The sequence below is a fragment of the Corvus brachyrhynchos genome, unplaced genomic scaffold (assembly GCF_000691975.1).
Source record: "Corvus brachyrhynchos isolate BGI_N302 unplaced genomic scaffold, ASM69197v1 scaffold148, whole genome shotgun sequence".
In the NCBI taxonomy this organism is placed as follows: domain Eukaryota; kingdom Metazoa; phylum Chordata; class Aves; order Passeriformes; family Corvidae; genus Corvus; species Corvus brachyrhynchos.
The window spans coordinates 2,313,653-2,338,754 of NW_008239785.1; the positions used below are offsets into that span (position 1 = coordinate 2,313,653).

The 25,102-nt window shown below is 52.4% G+C and overlaps 1 protein-coding gene across 2 annotated transcripts in view; it reads left to right on the forward strand.

Annotated features, from left to right (window-relative positions):
* Positions 1-12,378, forward strand: part of PRPSAP1 (phosphoribosyl pyrophosphate synthetase associated protein 1) — a 28,221-nt gene extending 15,843 nt beyond the window's left edge. For both annotated transcript variants that reach the window (XM_008640568.2, XM_017743220.1), the window contains exons 6-10: positions 256-311; positions 816-961; positions 6,869-6,939; positions 7,612-7,758; positions 8,364-12,378. In XM_008640568.2, the coding sequence (XP_008638790.1) occupies positions 256-311; positions 816-961; positions 6,869-6,939; positions 7,612-7,758; positions 8,364-8,522 (579 nt within the window). In that variant the 3' untranslated portion in view covers positions 8,523-12,378. The remainder of the gene's footprint in view (positions 1-255; positions 312-815; positions 962-6,868; positions 6,940-7,611; positions 7,759-8,363) is intronic.
* Positions 12,379-25,102: the final 12,724 nt, after the last annotated feature.

Consider the following 25,102-nt stretch of genomic DNA (forward strand, 5'->3'; position numbering starts at 1 on the left):
TGATGATTTATTCCCACGTGGTGAGAGCAAGGCTTCCCCATATGGGGAGGGTTAAACACAGTGAACATTCCCACCTTTGCAGAATACACAAATACTGATGTTGAAAGCAAGTGCAGTTGCCTCTAGTTTCTTGTCACAGAATGAAAATTTGGGTCTGGGGAGGAGGATGGTTGAAATTATTCAGCCATGTGTCAAACCAGTTACTCCCTAGCAAGAAGGTCTTTTTTAAATTAATTAACTTTTTATCACATCCAGATTCCAGATTACAGAAACGCCGTTATTGTAGCCAAATCTCCTGGTGCTGCTAAAAGGTAAATGGATGCTTTGCTGGCTGGTTAAAAGTTACTTGGAAAATACCTGAGCTGGTGGAAAATATACCAGGGAAAGTATGGGAGGGTGGCAGATGGATTGACAATCTGGTCATAATTCCTTTGTGGCTGGAAATGGGCTGGATGTGGTGCAGATAGGCAGCTGAACTTTTTATTCCCACCCCCATGGGAGTAAACTCTGGAGGTCTCAGTGAGACGGTTCACCTCAGGTCAGACTTGCGGCTGGAGTTTCAGCAGTGCCTGATCATCTCAGAAAGTATTTCGCATATGGAAGAACACAGGAGTGGGGTGGGGGGGCAGCCAAGGGGTAGAGTGGGCTTTGGGATACTAATGAGGAATGAAGAGTCACTTCCAGTGAAGTTTCTTGCAGAGGAACAGCCAGAATTGCAGCCTTTGCTTGCTGTTGGCCTGGGAGAGACTTGCTGTAGTGGGCTGTGGAGCTGCATCAGCCCAGCACCTTCCTGAGAGGCTGCTGTTGTCTTGCAGGGCTCAGTCTTACGCCGAGAGGCTGCGCCTGGGGCTGGCAGTGATCCATGGAGAGGCTCAGTGCACAGAGCAGGACATGGATGACGGGCGTCACTCCCCTCCAATGCTCAAAAACGCAACTGTGCATCCTGGCCTGGAGCTGCCATGTAAGATCAAGTTTCTCTGCTTACCTTTGGGGGGAAAAAAGAGAAAAGTTTGGTGGGAAATTTTTGTTGGTTTATCTGTGTGGGTGTAACCAACCTAAAGGCAGTTGGACCAGTGGAATTTTTTTTCATGGAAAGGTTGATATCAGTGCGTTGTAGGAGAAGTCACAGGGGAAGGTTTTTATTTAACTCCTTCTGGCCATGCAGAACATCAATATTCTTCTCCTTGGCTGTGCCTGCTCCGTAGTGTTAGACTGACAAACCTCTGATGAAGGTGGTGCTTTTACAGCAATTCACTGAGCTCATGAAACAAGGGAGATGTAAAAGTGTAAGCAATGAGATAACAACCACTGAGACAGGCTGTTGGCTCCACTCGGGAGGGGAGCGCTGGTCTTTGTCTTCCCTTCTCTGCAACCTTTGTTAGTGCTGGAAATTTCCTTCATCTTGGCACCCAGGTGATCATATTCCAGTGTCTGTTTTGACAAGGTTTTGAGGTTTGTGTGGCTGGGGTGAATAGCTTCTCCAAGAGCATTGTTGATCTGCTTCCGGAGTTCTTGCGATTGATTTGGGAACAGAGGACAAAAGAAAAAGAGGAAGCTCGTGTTCTGGGAAATGCCATCCTCGGGATTGTTTGTATCCCTGCAGCAGTCAAATAACAACAGTGCAATGAAAATCCAGCTCCCTTTTTGGGAGGATTTTAGCTTTCTAGGCAGGTGGTGGTAGGGCAGAAATTGGGAGCGGGAAGGTGGCTCAGAAGTGCCCGTGGGAAAGGCTGTGAGCTGCTGTGTGTGGCAACACCAGCAGTGGTTTGGGCTGCAGGTAATCATCTCATCTTTGGAAATTTAGGGAGAACATCAGTTTGTGGACAGCTTGTAGAGGGGAGGCAAGGAAGACTGCAGGCATTTTACATCACCCCAGTTGTGCCTCACTGGAATACAATCAGTTAAACAGTGCTTTTGGTACTGGTGAAACTTCTCTTGGGCCTTGGGGGGCAGGTGGGGTTTGGCAGTGAGGTTTGGAACTTCATTGTTCTCCTTCTAACAAGGGGATTTTTTTCATGTCCTTCCAAGAAAGCAGGAATTTGCATGGTTATTCTTCACTCTCTCCTTCCCCTCTTATTCTGAAGAGGATGCTGTCCTCCAGAATATCAGTAGCTGATATTTGTCTGCTACAGAGGAATTGATGTATTTTTATTTCCAGCCATGTCACTTCAAAGAATCTCAGCTGTGGAAGGTTGTGCTGCTGGAGAACCCTGTAAATGGTTTCTCATACAGAAATGTGCCCTTGTCCAGTTTAATTATGAATTCAGTGGAAAATTGTTTTCAGTCCTCAGTTATCCAAACACAAACTAATTTGCTGTGTATCACCACTTCCTTATTTTGTCTCCTGCTGCACAAACTCAGCACTTGACCAATGACCTTACATCCCCGCATGTGTAAGGCACAGTGTAAAAGTCGAGCTGTGGCCTTGGCAGCTCTCTGTCATGGGGTGGATTGTGGGGCAAACTTGTCCAAAACTCTCAACAGAAGTTGTTTTTCTCTGCAGTTTTCTGACCTGAGAGATAACTGGTTTTGAGTGAGCTGGGTTCTGGAGATGCAGAATTCTGAAGTTATCTGTGTCTAAAAGCAGTCTGTGCATCCTGGTTGTGTCACAGTCTCTGCCAGACAGAGGTGAAAGTGCAGCTGGGATGGCAATGCTGTGAGTGTCTGTACTGACCCTCTCTGCTATGCCTCATTTCTTGTCCAATTCAGTCATTTGAAAAGCATCTTCCCACCTCAAATGTCACATAATTCCAAACTCTCATTCAGCTCTCCCTTCCTGGTGGTGAAAGCTCTGCGGGCAGAGTGTAGCAGGGTTCAGCTGTGTGGTTGGTTGTGAAAGGTCAGACACATGCTGCTGCTCAGATCTGAATGTTCCTTACACCAAAAATGTCCCCAAACCCTCCAATGGTCAAAACAGAACCAGTCTGTGAGTCTGCCTGGCTCAGCAACCAAACCTGGGCCTGGCAGGTAGAAGGTTGGGGATGTTCCTGGGAAGCAGCTGAGACTTCTCATGGAGCATCCCACTCTGGGCTACAACCAGATCAGTGTGGAGCATCCCAGACTCGGCAATTGAGGCTCCAGGCAGTTGTGTTAGAGCCAGGAGAGAGGTGAAACCTGTGTCTGGGAGCAGCCCCAGAGCCCCACAGCGATGGCTCGTGCTTTGTGCCATTCTCCATGGGCTTCCTGGTGAATTGGCCGGGCTCCTGCGTCCTGGCATGCACCTTCTCTCCCTGTTCTAGCAGGGATCATGTGCCTCTAATTAATGAGTGCTAGGCAGTGTAATGGCTTATTTATTGTCCTGTGAGTGTGGCCTGATGTGATAGTCTGATTTGTAGGGAGCCACAACAGAAAAATGCCAGAGGTGCTTCTAATTGCACTTAAAATGCTGCGCTAAAGCGGCAGCAAGAGCCCACGTCACTGCACCCCTGAAATCAGAGCCTTGGAGACAGGACATAACTCCAAGGTTGTTCCCTTTGATTGTGTGCTTTTGTGTCTCAGAGCTTGCAGCTGGCTCGGGGCTGTGTCTTAACAAATGTGTGTGGACTCTTTGCATGTTTCCTTGAGAAAAAGAGTGGGGCACCATCTGTTAAATCATTTCAGTGGCTTTGGAATTCAGTACTTTATACAGAGCTAATGGTTTGCTTGAATCCCAGAGCCCAGCAAACTGCCACAAAGGGAGTTTGGGGGAAAAACTGGAGTGATCATAGGTCTGTTCCTACTTCCCTACCCCCATCTTGCCTGTGTTTAGGCTGGGCACAGGGATGTTTTCTGTCCTTCCAAGGCTATCTACACAAAACAGTTCATTCTTGAGCAGCCTTTTGCTCCCAGGCTCTGTTGTAAATGCAGCATTATATTTCTTGGTGATTGTCACTTTAATTCACACTGTCCACCCCAAACAATTTATTTTAGTGTTTCTTAACCCTTTTTTGGCCACTTAATTAAAGCAACATGTTTACACACCTGGGAATGCTGCTTCTTAGTGCCGTAGTGATCTTGCCTTTAACATGTGGTACTTTGGTGTATATTATGCACATTCGAATGAAAGTGTTCTTTGATATTCTCGTTTTATTAAAAAATGGTGGTTGGTCTAGTTTTTTCTCTTTTATTTTTCCCCCTCCAGAAGGTACAGATACCACAAACATCTTTTCTTACTCTCCAGAAAAAGTCAGCAATTCTTTAACCTAAACTTGTACATGATCCAAGAGGTTACACCAGGCAAAAGTACCACCGTGGCTTATTTCTGTTACCCTCTTCTGTCTACAAACATAGAGGTTTTGTGTCTGGGAGGAAAATATTCTTTATTATTTGAATCATTTTGCAAGGCACCTCCTCATAGCAGTTCTGACTTGCACATCTTGGTATGTCCAAAGATTTTGAAGAAGAAACTGGCTGCACTAACCCTTGTGTAGACTCTCATCACCTTGGAGCAGTTGAGATTTGATGTGGTTGTGGGTAGATCTTTGGCTTGCAATTTTTTTTTCTTTTTTTTGCAGAGAAAATTGAACAAGGAAAAGGGAGAACATCTCTTTAAGATCCGGGTAGGTCGACACGTTGCCTACCATTCTTTAAAAATAAACCAAAATTGAAATAACAGCTTTTAAAAAACAGACAGAGATGCAAAGCACTGCTAATGTTGCTGGTTGCCATATTAGCCTTTAAGCATAGCAAGAAATGTGTCTGCTTCCTTCATGGAGTAGAAGGATACTGATTTGCTGAAACTCCATGTCTCTGTGAGTAAAATAGTGCTGAATTTCAGCTCCCCAGGCCTGTTCTGTTTGCGTAGAAAAATTTCCCCTGACCTGGCTGTTGTAAACAGAGATGGCATTCATCTGTTGATACACATGGAGGATGGGATGGCAGCCAGGTGGAATCCTTTTGACACTTCACAGCTCCCACCAGGAGCTCTATTACCGTCCAGACTAGATAGTAAACTCATAACTAATCTAAGCAGGTCGGTAGTGCCTGTAATTGAAATTTATGATCTGCTTATCTCTCGTGGTGCTTAATCTTCATTTATTACAAATAATCTTCCTTCTCATAAGAATATTTTTCCTTCAGGATTTAGACGTGACTTTGCATTTGATAGGAGAACTCAGAAATAACCATGCAAGGGAGGCTGAGGAATCTGTGCCATGAAGAGCTGTTGATTAACTCTTCAGTCCAAGGTAGCTGTGACTTTAACTGCAAAACCTGGCAATGAGTGATGGGACTTTGGTCAAAACAGAATTACTGGACACCTTTTATACAGTTTTGGTAGGTTTATGGAAAACCAGCCTGTGGAGCAGGTCATGGATGTGAACAGCTCTATACAAGAATCTTTGAAGTTGTGGTCCTTACAATTGCTTTCGTCATGTCCCTCAGTGTGACTCATTCACCCGGCTGTGCTTGCACTCTAAGCATTCCCAGGCACCCATGAGATATGGGAATAGTACTGGATCATCCTGCTGTGCAGGATGGGGAGTTTAATGTAAGACTTTCTTGATGAGGAGAGCAGAGATCAATATTCAGACAGGCTTCTGGTGGTCAGTGGCTTGTGTTCTGCTGCTCAGGTATTACATTGAAGTGGATTATCCTAAAGGAGAAAAATCTTGCTGTGTCTGAACTCCTTGAGGCCCTTGAGAAGCCTCCGTGGCCAGAATCCTGGCAAGACCTGAGCTTACAAGAGGAGGGGCACCAAGTGCCTTGGTAGGACACTTTGCACTCACTGTGGAGAGCATAAAATAGGGGTGTGGGGTGTGGAGGTGGGCCAGGTAAGTGTTAGGAAATGTTGGATGTGCCTCTTGGCTTCAGTGGTTAGATCAGCCCAGATTGTCACCTATTGACACGTCTGCCCACCACAATGTCCTTTCCCTGCTGGAAGTTTTTGTACCAGCACCCCGTGGCAAATGAGAAGTTTGGCAGATGGACAACAAGTCCCTGGCCTGTACTGGAGGCTGGTTGCTGTTTGGTGTAAGTCTGAAGGCTGTGTTATATCTGGATACTCTCAGGGTGTCCTAGTTCAGAGCTCTGGTATTTTTATGATGCTGCTGGAATTTTGGCAGGAAGTGGTTTTGCATGAAACCTGTCAGTGCAAAAGTAGTGTCAGGAGGGAATGGAGCCTTATTTCCCAGCACATCTCTTCACTGTGTGTCAGGTAGCACAGCTTGTCAGTGTATCCTTTGATCCAATTGCTGGTTGCATTGAGCTTGTTGAACTGAATTTCAACTGGATTTTGTCCTGCTCTTTCCATTAATCCACTTAAAAAATAATCAGCAAATTTGTTTCTGCAAACTTCCTTAAGCTTGCTTTGCCTGAGCAAGTGGTATTAAGGTTCTTACACCCTCTCAAAGACCCTTCTGTGTTGGGTGATGTGAGAAAGCAACTGAGCTGCAGTGCAAGTCTCTTATCCTGCAAATGATTTACTGAGCCCAAGAGGTGAAAAGTTGTACCTTGTAAAGCACCTGCCCTTTGAGAGGTGCTGCTTGAAAAAGCCCATTTGTTGTTCTCAGTTATGGACTGGACCCTTTTTCAAGTCCTGTGCTAGAGCACAAAGAAAGTCTCTGATATTGCCCATAAACCAGATGCTGCTTTGTAGCTCTCCTTGCACAGGGGTCTGTTAGAGAGTTGGAATTGCTTTCTGTTTCTGAGGTCAGTACAAAATCCCTACAGAAACAGAATTTCCTCTTTATGCAGCAGTGCTGTTCATTTGAGGAATTTGAGGATGGTTAAATGAGGGTTTATCACTTATGTGGGTGTCAGGATTGTGTAAAGCACGTCTGTGTCTGCATCAATGCAAGATGTTTAATGGTTCAGCCTCTTGTGTGGTGGAACTGTTGGGGTTTGACTCAAGCCTAACTCACCTGGACTCCTTTTTTTCCTTCTTCTTTAGTGATGATGGCCAAGGAGAAACCGCCAATAACTGTGGTTGGAGACGTTGGAGGAAGAATTGCCATCATTGTGGTACGAGTGTGAGGGGAGCAGGTGGGGGGTGGTTTCCTCACAGCATCTTTGCTTCAGCTGCTCCATCCCTGAGGGTCAGAGGGATGGCTGGTATAGGAGTGGGAACGTGTTTGTTAGACACTCTTTTCTCCAGTAGTGTTGGTGGCTTTGGTTATTTCAACTTGCTGTTGAAAACCCTTTACACTTCAGCTCTTTAAGCCCTAAAATCTCCTTGCTCCCTTGATTCGAAGTGTCAGATGTCTGATGAATAATGAATAAATCTAGGGCATACAGAGAAAACTCCTGAAGTGTTAAAAAACCTCAAATAAACGAAAAACTTGCTGAGCTTCTCTTATTTGCTATGCCATGCTGCAGTGTAAGTAATCAACATGCAGCTCCTACCCCATGAAAAAATACACCTTGCTGATGATAAACTGTGAGTGCATGTGCAGGGACGAATCTGTTTCCAAGACACAGCATTTGTTCTCCACACTAGCAAAAGGGTCATTAAACCAGGGAAATAGCATTCACAGATTAGTCATGCACGTGGCTGTCCTCAGCAACAGCTGAAGTAGACAGGGATTCTATTTTTCATCTGTGTGCATGGCCAAAGCTGCAGTACTGTGCAGATCCACTCCTGCCCTGCAGGCTCTGTAAACTTCTGGTTTTGATGTTATTTTTGTTTCTCCTCAGGATGACATCATCGATGACGTGGAAAGCTTTGTAGCTGCTGCAGAGATCCTAAAAGAGCGTGGAGCCTACAAGATTTTTGTGATGGCTACTCATGGGCTCCTGTCAGCAGATGCCCCCCGTCTCATAGAGGAATCCTCCATTGACGAGGTGAGTCTGCTCTCTGGACTGCAGAGGAGGGGCTGGCACCAAAACTCACAAATTGATGTCCTTCCCACTACACGTAGCTCACGTCTGGAATTACTCATTTAATCAGGTGCTTTCAGTTAGCTGGTTCTTCACTGGAACAAAAAAAAAAAAAGTGTGGGTGATTAATACTTGCTCAGATCAGATCTGCTTCCCTGAGTGTGTTTTCTCCCTAATGCAAGTTTTAGTCATCCCTGCCTGGACACTTCCTTTGCTGCAGCTGGGGGTGTGTGGCTGCAATCTCACTGTGCAGCCCCTCTCCCCCAGCTGGTCAGGGGCTGCTGGTACATGAAGAGGACAGGATTTCAAACCTTAGTAGCAGATCCTGTGATCTGAATGGACCCATCAGCCTGTTGGAGAGTGCTGGTTATGCTGGTCCCCTCAACAGACTGTCACAGAAGGGACACCATTTATTTTAACCTTTTTTTCCTAATATGCAAGGACTTCTCCCCCTGAACTGTGAAACAGCAGTACACACCTCTCCTGGAGCCAGTCCAGGATGCCTCCTCCGGGAGGCCGAATGTTTCAGCAGCGCACAAATGTTTCCTTTCCTTTCTGGCCCTCCATAGGTGGTAGTGACCAACACTGTTCCTCACGAGGTGCAGAAGCTGCAGTGCCCCAAGATAAAGACTGTGGATATCAGTTTGATCCTCTCGGAAGCCATCCGGCGAATCCACAACGGCGAGTCCATGGCCTATCTCTTCCGCAACATCACTGTTGATGACTAGACCTGAGCCTGCCCCTGTCCTGGATTCCACAAGAGAAGGAAATCTGCATGGAAAGGCAATACCATAAAACATAGGCATATCACAACTGTTTATTTTTGTAGGAGCGTTGAGGTTTTCAGTCTCATGGTCTTGAGCCATGAGATCTAATAGAAAAAAAATCAACCTGACCAGCACTTTACAAGTGAATAGAAGGGGCCACTGGCAATGGGGAGGATTTCACCTTAATTAAGAGAGATGGAGAAATGGGGTGGTGTTGAATCTTTAAGTTCCTTTAATGATTTTTTATTTTTTTTTAGTGTGTTATCTCTTGCCCTGTAGGGGCAGACAGAAAAGCTAAACAGAAGTAGCTGTCAGCTTGTGAGAAGGGAACAGAGACTGCTCATTGCTGTGTGGGCAGCGAGAGCAGCCTTTGGGGTTGTTTCTGCCTGTGTCTCACCCCAGAGCACGGAAGGGAACGTTCAGGCTGTGCTGCTGGCAGGATTGAGCCAACAGCAGCTCCGTGCCAGCTCAGTGGCCTCTCCTCTCCTGCACAGCAGAGCAGAGACTTTCATCAAAACTGAGTTAGCGGAACATCCCAAAAGGACAGCTTAGGGCAACCCATTGGCAGGGCTGCTCCCATCCCTGGGTCAGGGAGCTGGGAACAGGCTCCTGTGTGTGTCCCAGCAGAGCAGGGAATGCTAGTTAATGTGTTGGCCTTTTCATTTTGCAAGCTTTGGATCATTATTGCTCTTCAGTGACGAGTCACGTGAGAGTCTTGGTCCTCACTGAAACACTTGTCTGCACTGCAAAACCAGGCACGATTTTTGGAGTTGCCTGGGGCTGATGAATTTGTGGCAGTCTCGTGGGGAAGGGAAGTTGGAACAATATCTGCTTCTAATGCAGCTGTGCTCTCCAAAACACTAACACTGAACCTGCAATAAAAAGTGTAAGATTTTTCAGCTTTGGTGCTTCCTGTGAATCCTGTGCCCTCTGAAGAGCTGCTGTGTCTATTCAGTGGGGCTGTTGCTGTAACAAGGCTCACTTGGCAGCTTGCAGCCTTCTTCCACAGGGAAGGTAGGACTGGCTGATCACTCCTTTCTTGAGTGATCCTAATTTTTGGGTGGAGGGGGCACTTGAGGAAGCAGCACAAGATGCATGTGGAGGGCTTTGTCTCCAGGATGATATAAGGATAAACTCCCAAACTGATCTTTCCCCTTGATGAGACAAACGCACTCCAGTAAAACCTACACCACTTTCTAGTCTGCTGATGTGAGGAACAAATACAAGCTGCTGGAAGCAGTTGCTTCAACAGCACAGGGATTGTTTAGTTGTTTAGTTTTGCTTATCCTTATTCTACACTGTCATCTTCCATTCCAATATCTAAAATGTGCCAAGGGGTCAGCAGTGACTTGAACACCAGGCAAGCAAACAGACCTCGGCACAGAGTGCTTGGACCACCTTCAGTATCCAGTATGGATTAAACCTTCAAGCCAAATTCCATGAGGGATGTGCAGGACTGGATGAGGTCTCAAAGCTGTTGATGGGTTTTCCTGCATTTTCAAAGTACCACAAGCAAATCTCAGCTGTACTCTGTGACCACAGCCTGGCTCCTCAGCCTGGAGAGGTAACATGATGCTGTACTGCAGGTACTGAATGGATCAACTGGAGCTGTGGGGTCCTTGCAGATGTCTGCACCCCCTTTCTTCTGAGCCAGTGCTGGACAATGTTCTTCGTCCTGGAAGCCAGTGTTAAAAAAGTGTGGGCAGTATTGCTGTTCTCTCCCCTTCAAAGTGCTTGTCAGACCTGCCAGGAGCAAGGGTGGGGCTCACTGAGGGTTACTGCCCATTCAAGCTTTCTTTTGCTGGGCTGTATTTGGGTAGAAACCATGGAATCACAGCGCCATTGAGCAGAGGGTTGTGCCTGTGTGCCCTGGGCCATTGTCCTGAGTGAATATTTTATGGTTGCTTAAAGAATGACCAGCAAAGGTATTGGCAAAAGCAGGTTTAGTATAGAAGTGAAAGTTCCACAAAGATGTTGGCAAGGTTCACTCTACTACTTACTAGGTGTTAAAAGCAAACTAAAATCTAAAATCAATCAATCTAAACCCAACATAAATCCAAAAATTATCTACTTTGAGGCTGGGGAGGAGGGAAGGGTAAGAGTAGGAAAGGGCAAGGATAAAAAGGAATCACAAGATGAGTCATGAGGTTCAGAGTAGACCCCCTTGCAAAACTAAGCCCCAGACTTGACCAGCAGTTTAGGTCCAAAGATTTAACAGCCCTTAACAGCAGAAGGTGTTAAGCTATTGATAATGCTGAAGTTAAACAATGTAACAATTTCATACAGCGTTTACTGAAAAATCTAAAGTACTTCAGAATCCAGGAGAGCAATGTCCATGGTATATTTGCTGTAGTGCATTCCCGCTCACACACAGACCTGAGGGAGCCTGTACAAGGTACCTCTGAAAAATTCCCCTCGAGCTCCTGGAAATACTCATAGCAGATGTCTTTGCATCTTCTCAATGGGCAAAGGGTTGAGCCTCGAGGAATGGTCATAATTCCTTTTCATCCTGGCCACAATTCAGGTCATCAGCTTTCTTTGAAAGTTTGATAACAGAAATGTTGCTCTGCTTGGGTTGTTACTCAGGCAAGAAAAATTATTTTCCAAGGCTGTTTGTTAAAGACCAGGAGCTTGTTAGCACAAGTTCCTGGGAGCAGACAGTGTTTCTGATAAGACTGGGAGTTGCTCAGCCCAGGTGCTGTTCTCAAGGCCAAGGCCTAACAAGCATTTCTCAGATCATAGTGCAGCTCAAGAGCGAGGGGGAGGCACCACCACAATCCACCCCGTGACTAAAGACAACTTCTCTTGCTCCACAGAGTGGCTATGTGGTCACCTCTTGCCTCTGTGCCTATAAACAGGGATTTATTATGTTCAAATTATAAATTGAGAGAAATTTTTGAGCAGGTTAGCTAAATACTGTGATTTTTAAGACTGTTGAATGTGATGGAACAATATTGTGTATGCAAGGACATCTGTGGGACAGTGCTACCTGTCTAGCTAATATAAACACTCCCAACATATAGAACACTACAGTACATTAAGCATAAAATGACAGAAATCTGGAATTCCTCTTGCAGTGGGTGACCACCCAAACACAATCCCACCAGTGATGTTCTCCATTTCTCATCACTCTTGCCAAGACGTGGTGTATCTCTTCCATATTGTGATAAACAGTGATTAGAGCTCTGTGTCCATTGCTTCACACACCTTCCAGCAGTAATTTTTCCACCAGTGCAAGGTTCATTCCAGTGGGGGGAAGCAGGAAATCTTGCTGGGATGTGTAGGTAGAGCGTAGCAATTCATGGGTTGGGACAGAACTGAATAGTTGAAGTCACATCCCCTAACTTTGGAAAAAACTACAAACACAAATGTTTGAGTGCTGGCTTATTTCTGTAGTGGTGAGGTCTGTATGGAATCACAGATAGTTCTCAGCTCTTCCCAATGTATATAAGCAGAGTTTCAAGGATTTCAGCAGGCCCTATTTCAAAGTGACAAACATTTTGTTCAGTGCCAAGACAAATATCTTGGGCATTAGTGGTGTTGCTTTCACAAATAAATCCCTGTTGTTCCCGTACAACACACACATCAACATTGACAGCTTGCCATTTGTTCCTATTTTGTTGGGCCCATACTCTCTGTTGGATTGGATTGTATTCCGTGGTGATTTAACCCCAGTGCAATGGTTGGGTAGATGGGGTTTACCAAAGCACTGTGTATTGTTAAAGCAAAAGCTGTGGCTTTACTGTTGGTAGGGTCAGAAGTGAAGTTAACTAGATGCCACCAAGGTTGAAATTCTCATTAAAATTTGTTTGCATTATCCCTGATTACCGTTTAAATTTCAGTGGTCAAGGTACCTCCATAGCTTTCCCTTACAGTTGCTGCTGCAGTAAATTGTCTCCAGCACTGAGCTTGGATGCAGCTGTAAACAGGGAGACCCACAGGCTCTGGAATGAGGAGGAGAGCAAAGAGGAGGGAGCCTATTAGCTGTGCCCATCTTGTTCTATCTCCTGCCACCGCCTCCCAGGTGCAATGCTTGGACACCTGGGCCTGTGGGATCTGCCTGCCCAGGAGAGCAGGGAACCACTGCAGGGAAGCATGAGAGGCCCCTGTGGTTCCCACCCCGGCAGACATGGAGAAGATAAGGAAGAAAGTGGAAGCCGGTGAGAGAGACATCACCAAAACAGAGGCTCTTCCCAGCCCCTCTGGGTGCTCCCCCCGAGCCACCCCTTTGTTTGGGGTCTGCATCCCTCATGCTGCTGGGGAGCTGCTGCCCCTTCTTGGCTGCTGAGGATGTGCTGAAGGCCAAGCCCTGCCCGCAGTGCCCTGTGCCAGCCTGGCTGGACCCTGCCCTGCCCCTGGTTCTGTGCAGACCATGGTGGGTGCAAAGGACCTGGTCCCCAGGGAGCCTGCCCTGGGGCTCACCCCACCATCCCCCTCTCCTAGAGTGCCAGGAGTTTGGTGAGGAGGTCAATGAGATGAAGGTGGAGCAGTCCCACATGGCAGAGAACATCTGGACCATCCAGGAGTTGCTTGACTTGCTGAGCTGCCACCAGTGTTCCCAGGAGCTGCCCCTCACTGCTGCCCTGCTGCCCCTGCCCTGCAGCCCTTGGAGGCTCCCAGCGTGAAGGGAACCAGGAGGGAAGAGTGGGAAGGGTGTCCCAAGAGTGGAATGTGGGTGCTCATCCCAACCCACCCAGAGCCCCCCACTCCTGCCAGCCTCTCTCCAGCCCCAGAGGAAGTGACAGCATGGGGTGCTGGACATGCTGCAGGATTTCCTGGTGGGCAGCAAAGCAGGAGAAGGAGGAAGAGGAGGCCGAGATCTTCCAGTGGTGTGGGACTGCAGCCCTCAGTACCTCCAGCCACTGCGTGCCCCAGGGTCTGTGCTCCTGTTCCCTGCACATCCCACCAGGAGGCACAACCTGGCACAGGCAGAGCCAGGGTGGCTCCAGTGGGCTCCCTGTTCTCTGCTCAGAAAGGGGCTCTGTTCAGGGTGGTGGGAGAAACAGCAGGAGCTGGTGAGTCCTGGGGCTGCACTGACATCCCACCACAGCCCCTCTCTGGTGCACGTGAGCACCCGAAACCCTTGGCTGGGGAGGAGCCTTTTGGAATTCAACAAAGGCAAGTCCAGGTTCATCCAGGATCCCCCAGCACTCACAGCTCCATCCCGTGGGTGCAGCCAGCATGAGGCCACCCAGCAGCACGGACCCTCTGGCCAGCAGTGTGGCTGGGACTCAGGTGAGTGCCATGGGGACAGCACTGGCCCTGTTCCCTCCCGCTGTCATAGCCAGGGGCTGTGTGATGCCCTGGCTTCAGACCCACTTAGCCAGGGATGGAACTGTGGGGATGCTGGTGATGCTGCTGTGCCAAATCCTCCCAATGGCAACAGGTTTCTGTCATTCAGGGAGGCACGAGGAGGGGGCAGCTCCAGGATGGAGCCCCTCTAAAACACAGCAGCTGCTCGTGGCTGCCTGGGACACACAGGGATGGGAGGTGGAGGGCACAGGCTCCCACACCTGCCATCCCAAACAGCCCTCACACCTATGTCCTTGCCTGGTCAGCACTCTGGACCCCTCTGATGCGTGCTGGGAGGTCAGGTCATGACCTGGCTCTGGAGAGCATGTGGCTGTCCTGAGAGGGTGGTCCTGGACCTTCGGGATACCCTGGGGCCGTAATAAGGCAAAACAGCACCAAACAATCAATTAGAAAGTTGGAGGTTTTTGGCAGCAAGGATTTAAACCTTGTGATAGGTTGCACGGACTGTGGTGGCAAGTTTAAACATTTCTCAACAGCCGGCAGATTAAATTTCCCTGGACAAGCTGTGGATTAAACTTCCCCAAGGAACAGCCCACAGATTAAGTTTATTTAAACAGCCCACGGATTAAAATTCTCTGAACAACACGTGGCAACTTTTTGGAACAGCCCACAAATTAAGCTTCCCTGATGAACAGCCTGTGGAGTCAACAACTACCCCAGTGAAGAGCTCATGGGTTAAATTTCCCTGAACTACATGTGGAAACAGCGATTTCTTAACAGCCCATGGCAGCCACAATTTCAACTTTCAAGGAGAGGGAGAAAGGAAGAAGGAAAGGAAGGCAAATAGAGGTAGAGGAAGAACTCGTGCCACCAGCCTGGGTTCCAGCACCATCCCTGGTCTGGTTCCTCAGCATGGTGGGTGCCCCACTAGCCCCTGTCCATTGTGGAATTTATAGATTGGTCCTTGCACAGCCACATTTTGTTATTCTTGAACTTTTCAGAACAGGGCTGGGGGTTCTTGTGGTTTCAGTCTCCTTCCCCCATCAGATGCAAGTGCAATGCTGTCTCAAACTTGTTCTCTGAGATAGTTTCCCAAGATACAAAGTTGGTCCCAGAAAAGCACTATCCTGCCTCCAAAAGACCCCCTTTTCCAGCTGAACCTTCTCTCATTATTGTGCTAGCATTCCTTTTCTCTTCTGCCGAGTCTTTGAGCATTAGCTCTTTCAGGTTTACATTAACTCCTCCAGGTTTTCAGTCTCTCACATTTATCCCTTTGCCACACTGGCATTCCACTAACTTCCCACTGGTTCTGTTTCCAAAAGAGAAGCCATTCAGTACATCCTTTAAATACAGCATGAGGTGGTGGAACTGCCATGCAAGATCTTCATCTGACCCCAGAGAGCACTTGCCCACTTTTCAGGGGTCACTGGTCCTCTCTGTGTCCCTTCTTGCCTGCCCAGGGAGCCAGGCTGTGTCCCTGGAGTCCCCGTGCTGCTCCTGGGCACAGGCTGTGTTACCAAGGTCTTCAGCCCCAGCTCTGGGCTTGTCCCATGTGGGGTACCCATGCCCAAAGCTTGGCAGGGGCAGTCTGACCCCTGCTGCCCTCCTGGGAAGAGGAGGCAAAGGGGAACAGGTTGATGGGCAGAAGTGCAGCAGCAAGGGCAGACCCAGGGCCCCTCAGCCTGTCCCCAGCCCCTGTCTTCAAGGCCCTGGCTCATGGAGCCAAACTCAAGTAGCCCCTGGGAGCCCAAAGGCAAAAGCTGCTCAGCCCATGGAGAACCCCCAGCTCCCACAGCCACAGCACCCAGCCCCATTTTGGCCTTGCCACCAGCCCCAGTTCCCACAGGACTGGGCTGCTGGGGATGCCCCTGAAGGAATTGCCACATCAGTGGGTTTGGGAGCTTGCCTCTGTGGATTCACCATTGTCTAGTATGAGCTGCAGCTTTTTCCCAGGTGGGAAACCACAAATAACCCATTTCCCCCATGGCACCCCCTTTATTCTGTAGCCAGCCAGTGGGTTGGACTGTGCTGTGGTGGTGGTAGGATCCCCCCAGGAACTCACCCAGCCCTCCTGTGCTCAAAGCTCCTGAGCCTTACCAGAGCAGGGAGATGTCAGTGATCCCACTGCCTGGTGGTCAGACCTGCAGGTTTAAAAGGGAATTGCTAGTTGATGATTTTTGTAAGGATTTGTCTGATGGATCACTCTAGTTCAAAGATTTTTCCCAGTGTTTGAGTCTTTTACTTTCTAGGCTTGTCTGGGGGCTCGTGTTTATCTGCTTTGCCCTGCTTGTATGGCTCTTTGCTTTGGAGCGAGGTGCTGAAAAGCTGTGTATTGATGGAGTCAGCAGCAGCCTTCCACCATCCCCACGTCCAAGGGAGAAGGGAAACTCTCATGCTTTTGAGACCTCAAAAATGAATGACTGGAGGTGCTTCCTCTCTGGGTCAGGCCTCCTCCCGGAGTGTTCTGGAATGCTCCAGGCTGCATGAGAACATGGATCACCTCTCCACAGGGCACAGCCCTCCTGGGCAAGCTCAACTCACCCTACAAGCAGCTCCCAGGGCACCACCTGCCTAATGTGAGCCATCCTTGGAGTTATTTTGGGGCTGAAAGCGGTAAAGGTTGTGGCACACAGTCCCTGCAGGTCCTGTTGGTTGTTGGAACCAGGACACTGCCAGCAGTGGGGGACAATGGGGACATTCCACATGGGGCTGGGCCACTGCTGTGTAACAATGGGCACTCTTTGGCCAGGGCAGGGGGACACTGTAAAGAGGGACACAAGTGGTATGGGCTCTGGAACAAGGACAAGACTGAAAAGAAAGGAGCCTGCTGGCTGTGCTCCTCTTCCTCTACCTCCTTCTACCACCTCCTACCACCTCCCATCCTACCTGCTCCTCTCCAGAGCAATAGCATGAGAGGCTGCTGTTAATGGCAGCTCTGTGGTTTTGGACAGGTCAGCAGCAATGGCAACGCTCACCCTGGGCCAGATGCTGGATGCCGCCCTCGGGGCACCAAAGACAGAATCCATTGACTTCGAGCAACTGCGCAACCTCCTGAATGGGATGCTTCTGCACCTGGGCCTGTGGGATCTGCCTGCCCAGGAGACTGGGGAGCCACTGGAGGGGGCTGAGAGAAGCCCTTTCTCTGCCTCTTTCCTTGAGGAGTTAATGCAGAAAGTGGAAGCCAATGAAAAAGAAATCGCCGAGGTAGAGGCTCTTCCCAGCCCCGGGTGCTTCTCCCAGGCTGTGCCCTCCTCTGGGATCTGAACCCCCTCATGCTGGTGGGGAGCTGCTGCTGAGGATGTGCTGAAGGCCAAGCCCTGCCCAGGCCAGGCCCTGCCCTGCCCCTGGTTCTGTGCAGACCATGGTGGGTGCAAAGGACCTGGTCCCCAGGGAGCCTGCCCTGGGGCTCACCCCACCATCCCCCTCTCCTAGGTCAGGGCTCTGTGCCAGGAGCTCCGTGAGGAGGTCAATGTGATGAAGGTGGAGCAGTCCCTCATGGCAGAGGACATGCAGAGGATGCAGGAGATTTTTGACCCGGTGAGCTGCCACCAGTGCCTCCAGGAGCTGCCCCTCGCTGCTGCCCTGCTGCCCCTGCCCTGCAGCCCTTGGAGGCTCCCAGCGTGAAGGGAACCAGGAGGGAAGAGTGGGAAGGGTGTCCCAAGAGCAGAACCCAACCCACCTGGAACTCCCCACTTTCCTTCTGCCAGGGCTGCCCTGGGGAGGGCAGAAGGGCACCACTGCCTGCAGGTCAGGCCAGTGGTAGAGGTCACTGCCTCCCTCAGACAGGGCTGCTGAGGCATTTATGAACTAAACAGCCATCAAAAAAGTAACCTGGGTCCTGGGAAGGTGGGGAGACAAAGGTCCACCTGTGCAATACAGCCACAGCCACTTGGCAGAGCCCTGTCCAGCATCCCTCTGTCTTGTGGCCAAGTTAATTTGCAGATGTTCCTTTTAAATCCTGCTCTTGTGTTCTGACTCCTGTCCCTGTCCTTGCCTCACTCCAGGAAAACTTCCAGAATATGCTGGATGACCTCCGTAACCAGGCGTTGGAGAGTGTCGTGGTATGTCCTTGAGCACAGCCAGGGCCTGCTCCAGGGCAGGGTTCCCCCACATCAGGGCATGGTCCCCAGAAATGCTGGGGGGGGTCAACGCTCCTCTGGATCCCATCCTGCCCCCAGTTACACGGATGGCTCTGATGCCTTCCTTCCCAAAAAAAAGGCTGGAAAAGAAGCTGATGCTCTCCCCAGCCTCAGAGGAGGCGAGAAACATGGTGTGCTGGGACGTGCTGGAGGACTTCCTGGTGGGCAGGAAAGCAGGAGGAGGAGGAGGAGGCCAAGGTCTGCCAGTGGAGTGGGATCACAGCCCCCTGCACCTCCAGCCACTGCGTGCCTCGGCACCTCTGCCAGGGTTGCTCAGGAATTCTCTTCCCTGTGCATCCCACCAGGAGCAGGACCTGGCATAGGCTGAGCCAGGGCAGCTCCTCAGCTGGCTTAATGCATGCTCCCAGCACGTTTTCTGCTCAGAAAAGGGCCATGTTCAGGGTGGTGGGAGAAACAGCAGGAGCTGGTACCTCCCTGGGGCCAGGCTGCATTGACATCCCACCACAGCTCCTCCTTGCTCAGCATCAGGCAGGACCACGGCTCCCTGCCCTCCAGGTCTCTCTGGAGCAGTGGCTGGGATTGGGGGACAGCAGAGGGATGTTATGGGGGGAGGTCTGGAATACTGAATCCCGTTGCTGGAGGGAAGAATGCCTCAGTGTTGTATTTGATGGCATCACTCAGGTGTTGGCTGATCCCCGGGGTTGGCTGCTAAAAGCATGGGCACAGAGGTTAAAAGGGCTAAATGAGCTGGGGAGGAACATTTTGAAGTTCAACAAAGGCAAGTGCAGGGTCCTGCACCTGCGCAGGAACAACCCCAGGCACCAGCACAGGCCGGGACTCACAGGCTGGAAAAGCAGCTCTGTGGGGAAGGAGCTGGGGGTCCTGGTGGCCAACGAGCTGTCCGTGACCAGCACTGTGCCCCAGGGGACAAGAAGGTCACTGGTGTCCCGGGGTGCGTCAGGAAGAGCATTTGCAGCAGTTCAGGGAGCGATGCTGCCCCTCTGCTCAGCCCTGGCGAGGCCTCCCCTGGAGCAGCGTCCAGTTCTGGGCTCCTCGGGATGAGAGAGACACAGAGCTCTTGGAGAGGGTCCCATGGAGGGCCACAAAGATGATTTGGGGACTGGAGCATCTCTGTCCTGGGGAAAGGCTGAGGGAGCTGGGGCTGTTCAGCCTCAAGAGGGGATGCTGAGAGGGAACCAAGGCTGGGAGGGCAGTGCTAAGCATCCATGGGGGGATCTGTGCCTCAGTTTCCCCAGGAAGAGCTGGGCCGAGAGGCTGGCTTGGGAATGCTGAATGCAGCCCAGTGTGGCAGCCAGCCCATCCTCTCCTTCCCAGTCTGCCATGACAGGCGAGGGCGGACAAGGCTCCCCGGACGGGCAGAAGGACGGTGGCCTCATACGCACACGCCCATGGGATGACCAAGGGCTGATTGTCATCGGCAACGAAAGTACCTCTGGGCACAGCTGGGGAGGGACCCGGAGGGTGTGAGGGCACAGCGGGCCGGGCAGGGGGCCTGCAGGCTGCTGGGTTTCCCCCCAGCCATGTTCCCCTGACCCTGGGGAGCTCGCTCTGGTCTCTTCTTCCAGTTACCCTCCTGGAAAGGCCCAGGACACCCACACGAAGGCATGGGGACAGCCGGCCCGTCAGCCCTGTGCCCCACAAGGCCAGGGCACAGGACAGAGGGAAGGATTTGCAGGAGGCGAATGCAAGCAGCCACTCGGTCTCCGTCGGGGCAAATGACTCGGGACAGAACGTGGGACGGAAGGGCATGGGATGGAACATGGCACGGAATGACACGGGACAGAAGGGCATGGGATGGAACACGGCACGGAAGGACATGGGACAGAATTTGCGATGGAGAGACACAGGACAGAATGACGTGGGACAGGATGACATGGGACAGATCAAGGACAAAGAGATCAAGACAAGCATCCCCAAGGCAGAGGCTCTTCCCAGCCACCTGGATGTTCCCCCTGAGATGACTGATGTGGGAGAGACCAAGGATGGAGGGATCAAGGATGAAAAGATCACAATAAGCATCTCTGAGGCAGAGGCTCTTCCCAGCCACCTGGATGTTCCTCCTGAGATGACTGATGTGGGAGAGACCAAGGATGGAGAGATCAAGGATGAAAAGATCACGATAAGCATCTCTGAGGCAGAGGCTCTTCCCAGCCACCTGGATGTTCCTCCTGAGATGACCAATGTGGGAGAGACCAAGGATAGAGAGATCAAGGATGAAGAGATCACAATAAGCATTTCCAAGGTAGAGGCTCTTCCCAGCCCCCTGGGTGCTGCCCCCGAGACGCCCCCTCCTTTGGGGTCTGCACCCCCATCTTGCTGCTCTTAGACCAAGGTCTGGTTTAAGCCCAAGCTCACAGTGGCACGGGGGGCTTCCCTGAGGGAAAGGGATGGAGCTTGGGGGGCAAGAGTTGGGACTGAAACACTGCTCTGCTTGCTCAGGCTCCTCCCCATGTTCAGAGAAAGAGTGCAGATGGCTCAGGAATGCATCCAGGAGCCCCTGGCATCCACCTCCCTGCACAGCGGGTGCAGTCAGTACGAGGCCACCCAGGATCCCAGACCCTCTGGGTCCCATCTGAGAGCGTGGCTGGGACTAGCAGGTGAGTGGCATAGGGACAGCAATGGCTTTGGGGACAGCACTGGCCCCGTTCCCTCTGGCTGGGCCCGTGTGGTGCCCTGGCATTGGATCCATTTATCCAGTGATGGAACCGTGGGGATGCTGATGATGATTTCCTCTCAGTGGCAGTAGGCTCCCGACACCCAAGGAAGCACGAGGAAGAGGCAGCTCCAGGATGGAGCCACTCGCAGCCGAAGCTGGACTGTAGGTGCAAAGGCTTTCGTGACAAGTGTGGGGGACAGTGGCTTGTCCCCTGGCAGGGCTGGCACGTGCAGTGCCACAGCCAGATACTGACCTGCCCTCCTGGCAGGGCACAGGGGGGTCGTGGGTGCTGACCAAGCGAGGACACAGAGCATGGGAGCCTGTGCCCTCCACCTCCCATCCCTGTGTGCCCTGGGCAGCCACGAGCAGCCACCACATTTTGGAGGTGCCAGTGGGACCAAGGCGAGCGTGTCCCAAGCTGGGAGCATCCCACTCCAGCAAGGGGTGCAGGAAACCCCCCCCTTTGACCTTGCCACCAGCCCCAGTTCCATGGGACTGGGCTGCCCCTGGGAGAAATTCCCCCATCAGTGGGTTTGGGAGCTTCCTTCTGCAGATTCACCATTGTCTAGTATGAGCTGGAGCTTTTTCCCAGGTGGGAAACCACAAATAACCCATTTCCCCCATGGCACCCCCTTTATTTTGTAGCCAGCCAGTGGGTTGGACTGTGCTGTGGTGGTGGTGGAGAATCCAGGCTCAGCACCCCGCGATTCCCCCGCAAATGCTGGGACTCCCTGCAGTGCCGTGCCCAGCACTTGGCTCTGCCTGCACAGGCAGGGCTGCGTCCCCCAGGAGCTTGCCCAGCCCTTTTCTCCCTGTTTTAGGACGCTCCTAAAGGTGCCCTCTTCCGAGTACTCACCTTGTGACTCAGTTGCGCAAATGTCTGGCCGATGAGTGGCACCAGCACCGGTGCATCGGGGGTGGGACAGGGGCAGATGGGTGCTGGCAGGGTCCTGCAGTGCCCGGGGTGGCCCCTGTCACCCACCTGTGGCCCCTGTCACCCTCCCCAGATACTCTGAGATCGTCCCGTCCACGCCACCGGTGGCCCCTGGCCTCTCTGGGCGCCTGCCCCATGGGCTCAAGCAGTTCCACGTACAGGAGGACAGGTAGGGACATGGGGACCCATCCCTGGCCCCTGGGGTGTAGGGGAGCCCTGTCCCAGCAAGGAGAGCTCTTCCCTGGGGGGGGGTGGAGGGGGCTGGAGCTGCCTGGGCAGAGAGGAGCTGCAGAGGGTCAGCTGGGCCTGCCCCAGCTCAGAGGGGTTTTACAGCCCCCGTACTGTCCTGTCTAGCCCAGGTCTCTGCCTCAGTGGTGCTGAAGCCACACGTGATGAGTTTTGTCTGGTGTCAGCCTGAGCTCAGCTTGGTGGGGACTTGGTGCCTCCTGTGAAAGGAGTTCCCAAATTCAGGCCCGGAGCTGGGACAGCCCTGCTCCTGCCTCCTGGTGTCCTCTGCGAAGGGCACCAGGACCTGTCACAGCAATGGGCAGCTCTTGGGGCTGTGGTAAAGGGCAGAGCCTGCAGGGGTGAGTGGGCAGGGGTCTCCTGCAGCAGCTGGAGGAGGGCGAGCACCCCCCGAACCCCTCCCTGGCACAGCAGGGTGAAGCACAGGGTGCCAGGGCGCTGGGCACTGAGCATCGCCGTGCCCTATCCCACAGGGAGCAGGCAGCCGAGAGGTATTCCCGCAGATCCCCGAGGTACTGTGGGGGCCAACACACCAGCACCTGCCCGGTGCAGCCCATGGAGCCCCTCCTCCCCGACCCCAACAAGGTAGGGATGGGGAAGGTGGGGATACAGGCAGGGGACACCGAGGCTGGGAGGGTGATGCTGAGCATCTGAGGTGGGGGGGACCTGTGCCTCAGTTTCCCCAGGAGGAGCTGGGTGGGGAGGCTGGCTTGGGGACGCTGAATGCAGCCCGGTGTGGCAGCCAGCCCCCCCCCTCCTTCCCAGCCCGGCGCGTTCGACCTGGTGGGCAGGGACGGACTCGTGTACCGGGGCCGGACTCCCGTGGGGATGGACTGAGCAAGCGACTCCAGCCTGCAGAAATAAAGGGTGACGAGCAGCCGAGCACCTGGGCGTCCTGAGTGGAGTGGCCCTGGAGCAGGATCTTCCCTCAGGCACAAGGAGGGGCCGGCAGCATCCCTCGTCCTGAAAACAGCCCCTGTGGAACCCCTCCCACGGTGTGTGTCAGCCCCTGGTGTCCTGCACCCCCTGGCCCTCACGAGCCCCACTTGTGCCCTGCCAGGGGAGCCTGTGGCCCCAAAGGGGCTCTGGGGCAGCAGCAGGAGGAGGAGCTCGTTTGCTGCTGGAGAAGGGGGAAATGGGGACCTCAGAAGGGCAGCAGCAGAACGCAGTTCGATGCCAAAAGCAAACCCCACCCCAAGCCGCCGGTTTGCTGTCGCTTATCCCACGGGATGAGCATCCCTGAGCTGCCTTCCTCATCTCCGGGTGAAGAAACCCCCTCTGCCACCCCCTTGTCCCTCTTGCAGCGCTGCCACTGACTGAACGAGGAAGGCACAAACCCCTCTGCTTCCCAGCAACCAACACACCACAACCCCTTGAGAGGGACACGTCCCCTCCTTCCCCTTGTGCTGCCCCCAGGACTTGGGGCCGCTTTTCCCCACCCACCCCTCACCGTGGCTGGGAGGAAGCCCCAGGGTGTGCTGAGACCGAACACAAGTCGTGTCACGAGTGGGGGGGTACCGGGCAGGGAAACCCCGATCCCTGGAGCAGCACAGGGGGACTGAGGGGTGTCACAGCTGGGGACACGCGGCTGTGTGCACAGGGGGGCTGGGAATTTCCCCGCCACACACAGGCAGTGACACATCCTGGGGGGGGGGACACAGAGCCGGTGCCACCTCTCGGGTGTGTGGGAGGCTGAGAAACGCTGAGGGGAACCCCAAAGGCACCTGGAAGGGACCCAGAGCTTATTGGGGACATCCCCTGGGGGCTGCCCCGTGGAAACCCTGCCCTCCTGGTGGATGTCCCCAAACCTTCCCCCACAGGGACAGACGCCACCCCTGTCTGCCCCACTGTACTCCACAGGCACCTTATTTCCCAGGGAGTTCCTCCTGGAATGTTCTCCCTGGTGGGTTTGGTTTTTCAGGGGAAAACCAGGTGCTCAAAACCTGCTTTGGGGGTGCTGAGGTGGACACAGCAGGATCTGGGTCCCTCCTGTAGGGTAACTGGGAACACTCTGAGCAAACCATAGGGCACCAGAGCAGAGCCAACCAAGAACCATCCTGCACTCCTGGCTGGGGTTGAGTGGCTTAAAAACAAACACCTCTGGCACCAATTGCACTTGCAGGATACGGCCCAGCTGGGGTGGCCTCTTTGGTGATCATCCCCCTGCCCCATTTGCTGCCACCAGGACAGCACCCTATAAACACCCCCACGCCCCTGCACCCCCGAACACACCCCCAGCCCCACATCCCTCCTCGGGGATCTTTGGAGAGGTAAGTAATCCCAGATGGGGGATTTTTTTTGCCTTTTCTCCTTGGAGTTTGTGCCATCCTGGGGACCTCCCCATCCCTGCAGGAAGCTTTGGGCTGTGCCTTGAGCCTTCCCATCTTTCCTGGCATTTGCAGAGCTGCTGTGTTCCCATTTTTGGGGCTGTACCCCAGCTGGTTGTTGCGTGAGCACAGTGGCCACGGGCCTGGCAAGCTCCCATGTCCTCTGGCTGGTGACCCTTCTGCAGAGGGGGGAAACTCACAGGGCATCATCCCCTCCCCAAGTGCTCCCACAGTGCCGAGGCCTGGGGGGGGCTCATCCATGGGGGGGTGATGGGGCTGGGGGGCCCAGGTTGCTGGGGGGGCTTCTGCAAGCTGTGGGATTTTGTGAGGGGACAGAAAGGGGTGTTGGCTGCACCCCGTGGCACATGGGGGCTCCTCGCTGTGCTGGCACAGCACCCCCATGGCCCTGAGTCTTCCCTTCCCTCTGATCCCCCCTCTTTGGGGACAGCAGTGGTGGCTTTTGGAGGCAGAGCACGGACTCGGGGCAGCTCCTGGGGGACCCAGACCCCACTGGTGACACTGTGTCACAGGGGGGTCACCCCGATTCTCAGTGCCCTGCCAAGGACATCCTCCCAGCAGAGAGAAAAGGCAGGGACAGCTGGTGTTAAAAAAGTGATTTTTTTTTTTTAATTTTTATTATTTTTAAATTAATAAAAAACCTTCAACCTCTTTTTTGCTGGGTCTTTTTTTCTTTTTTTTTTTTTTTGTTTGTTTTTCTGTTTGTTTTTTTTAAGCAACATTGATTTGAAAACTAAAAAACCCCCAGCTCCCCCGTGCCTGGGGAAGCGCCACAGAGGGCGGTCACAGAGACAGGGGGACATCACCTTGACAAACCCCCAGGCCCTGGGGGTGCTGAGGGAGGGAGGACGGGGTTGGGGACAAGTCCAGGGGGGGTCTGTGCAAGAAGCCGGGCTGAATTTCGGGAGCTAGAGAGGTGCATTTGCTCTGGGCACTGCAACATGTGCCCAGGAAAGCCAGAGCTGGGGAGGGTATCCAGTGGCTCC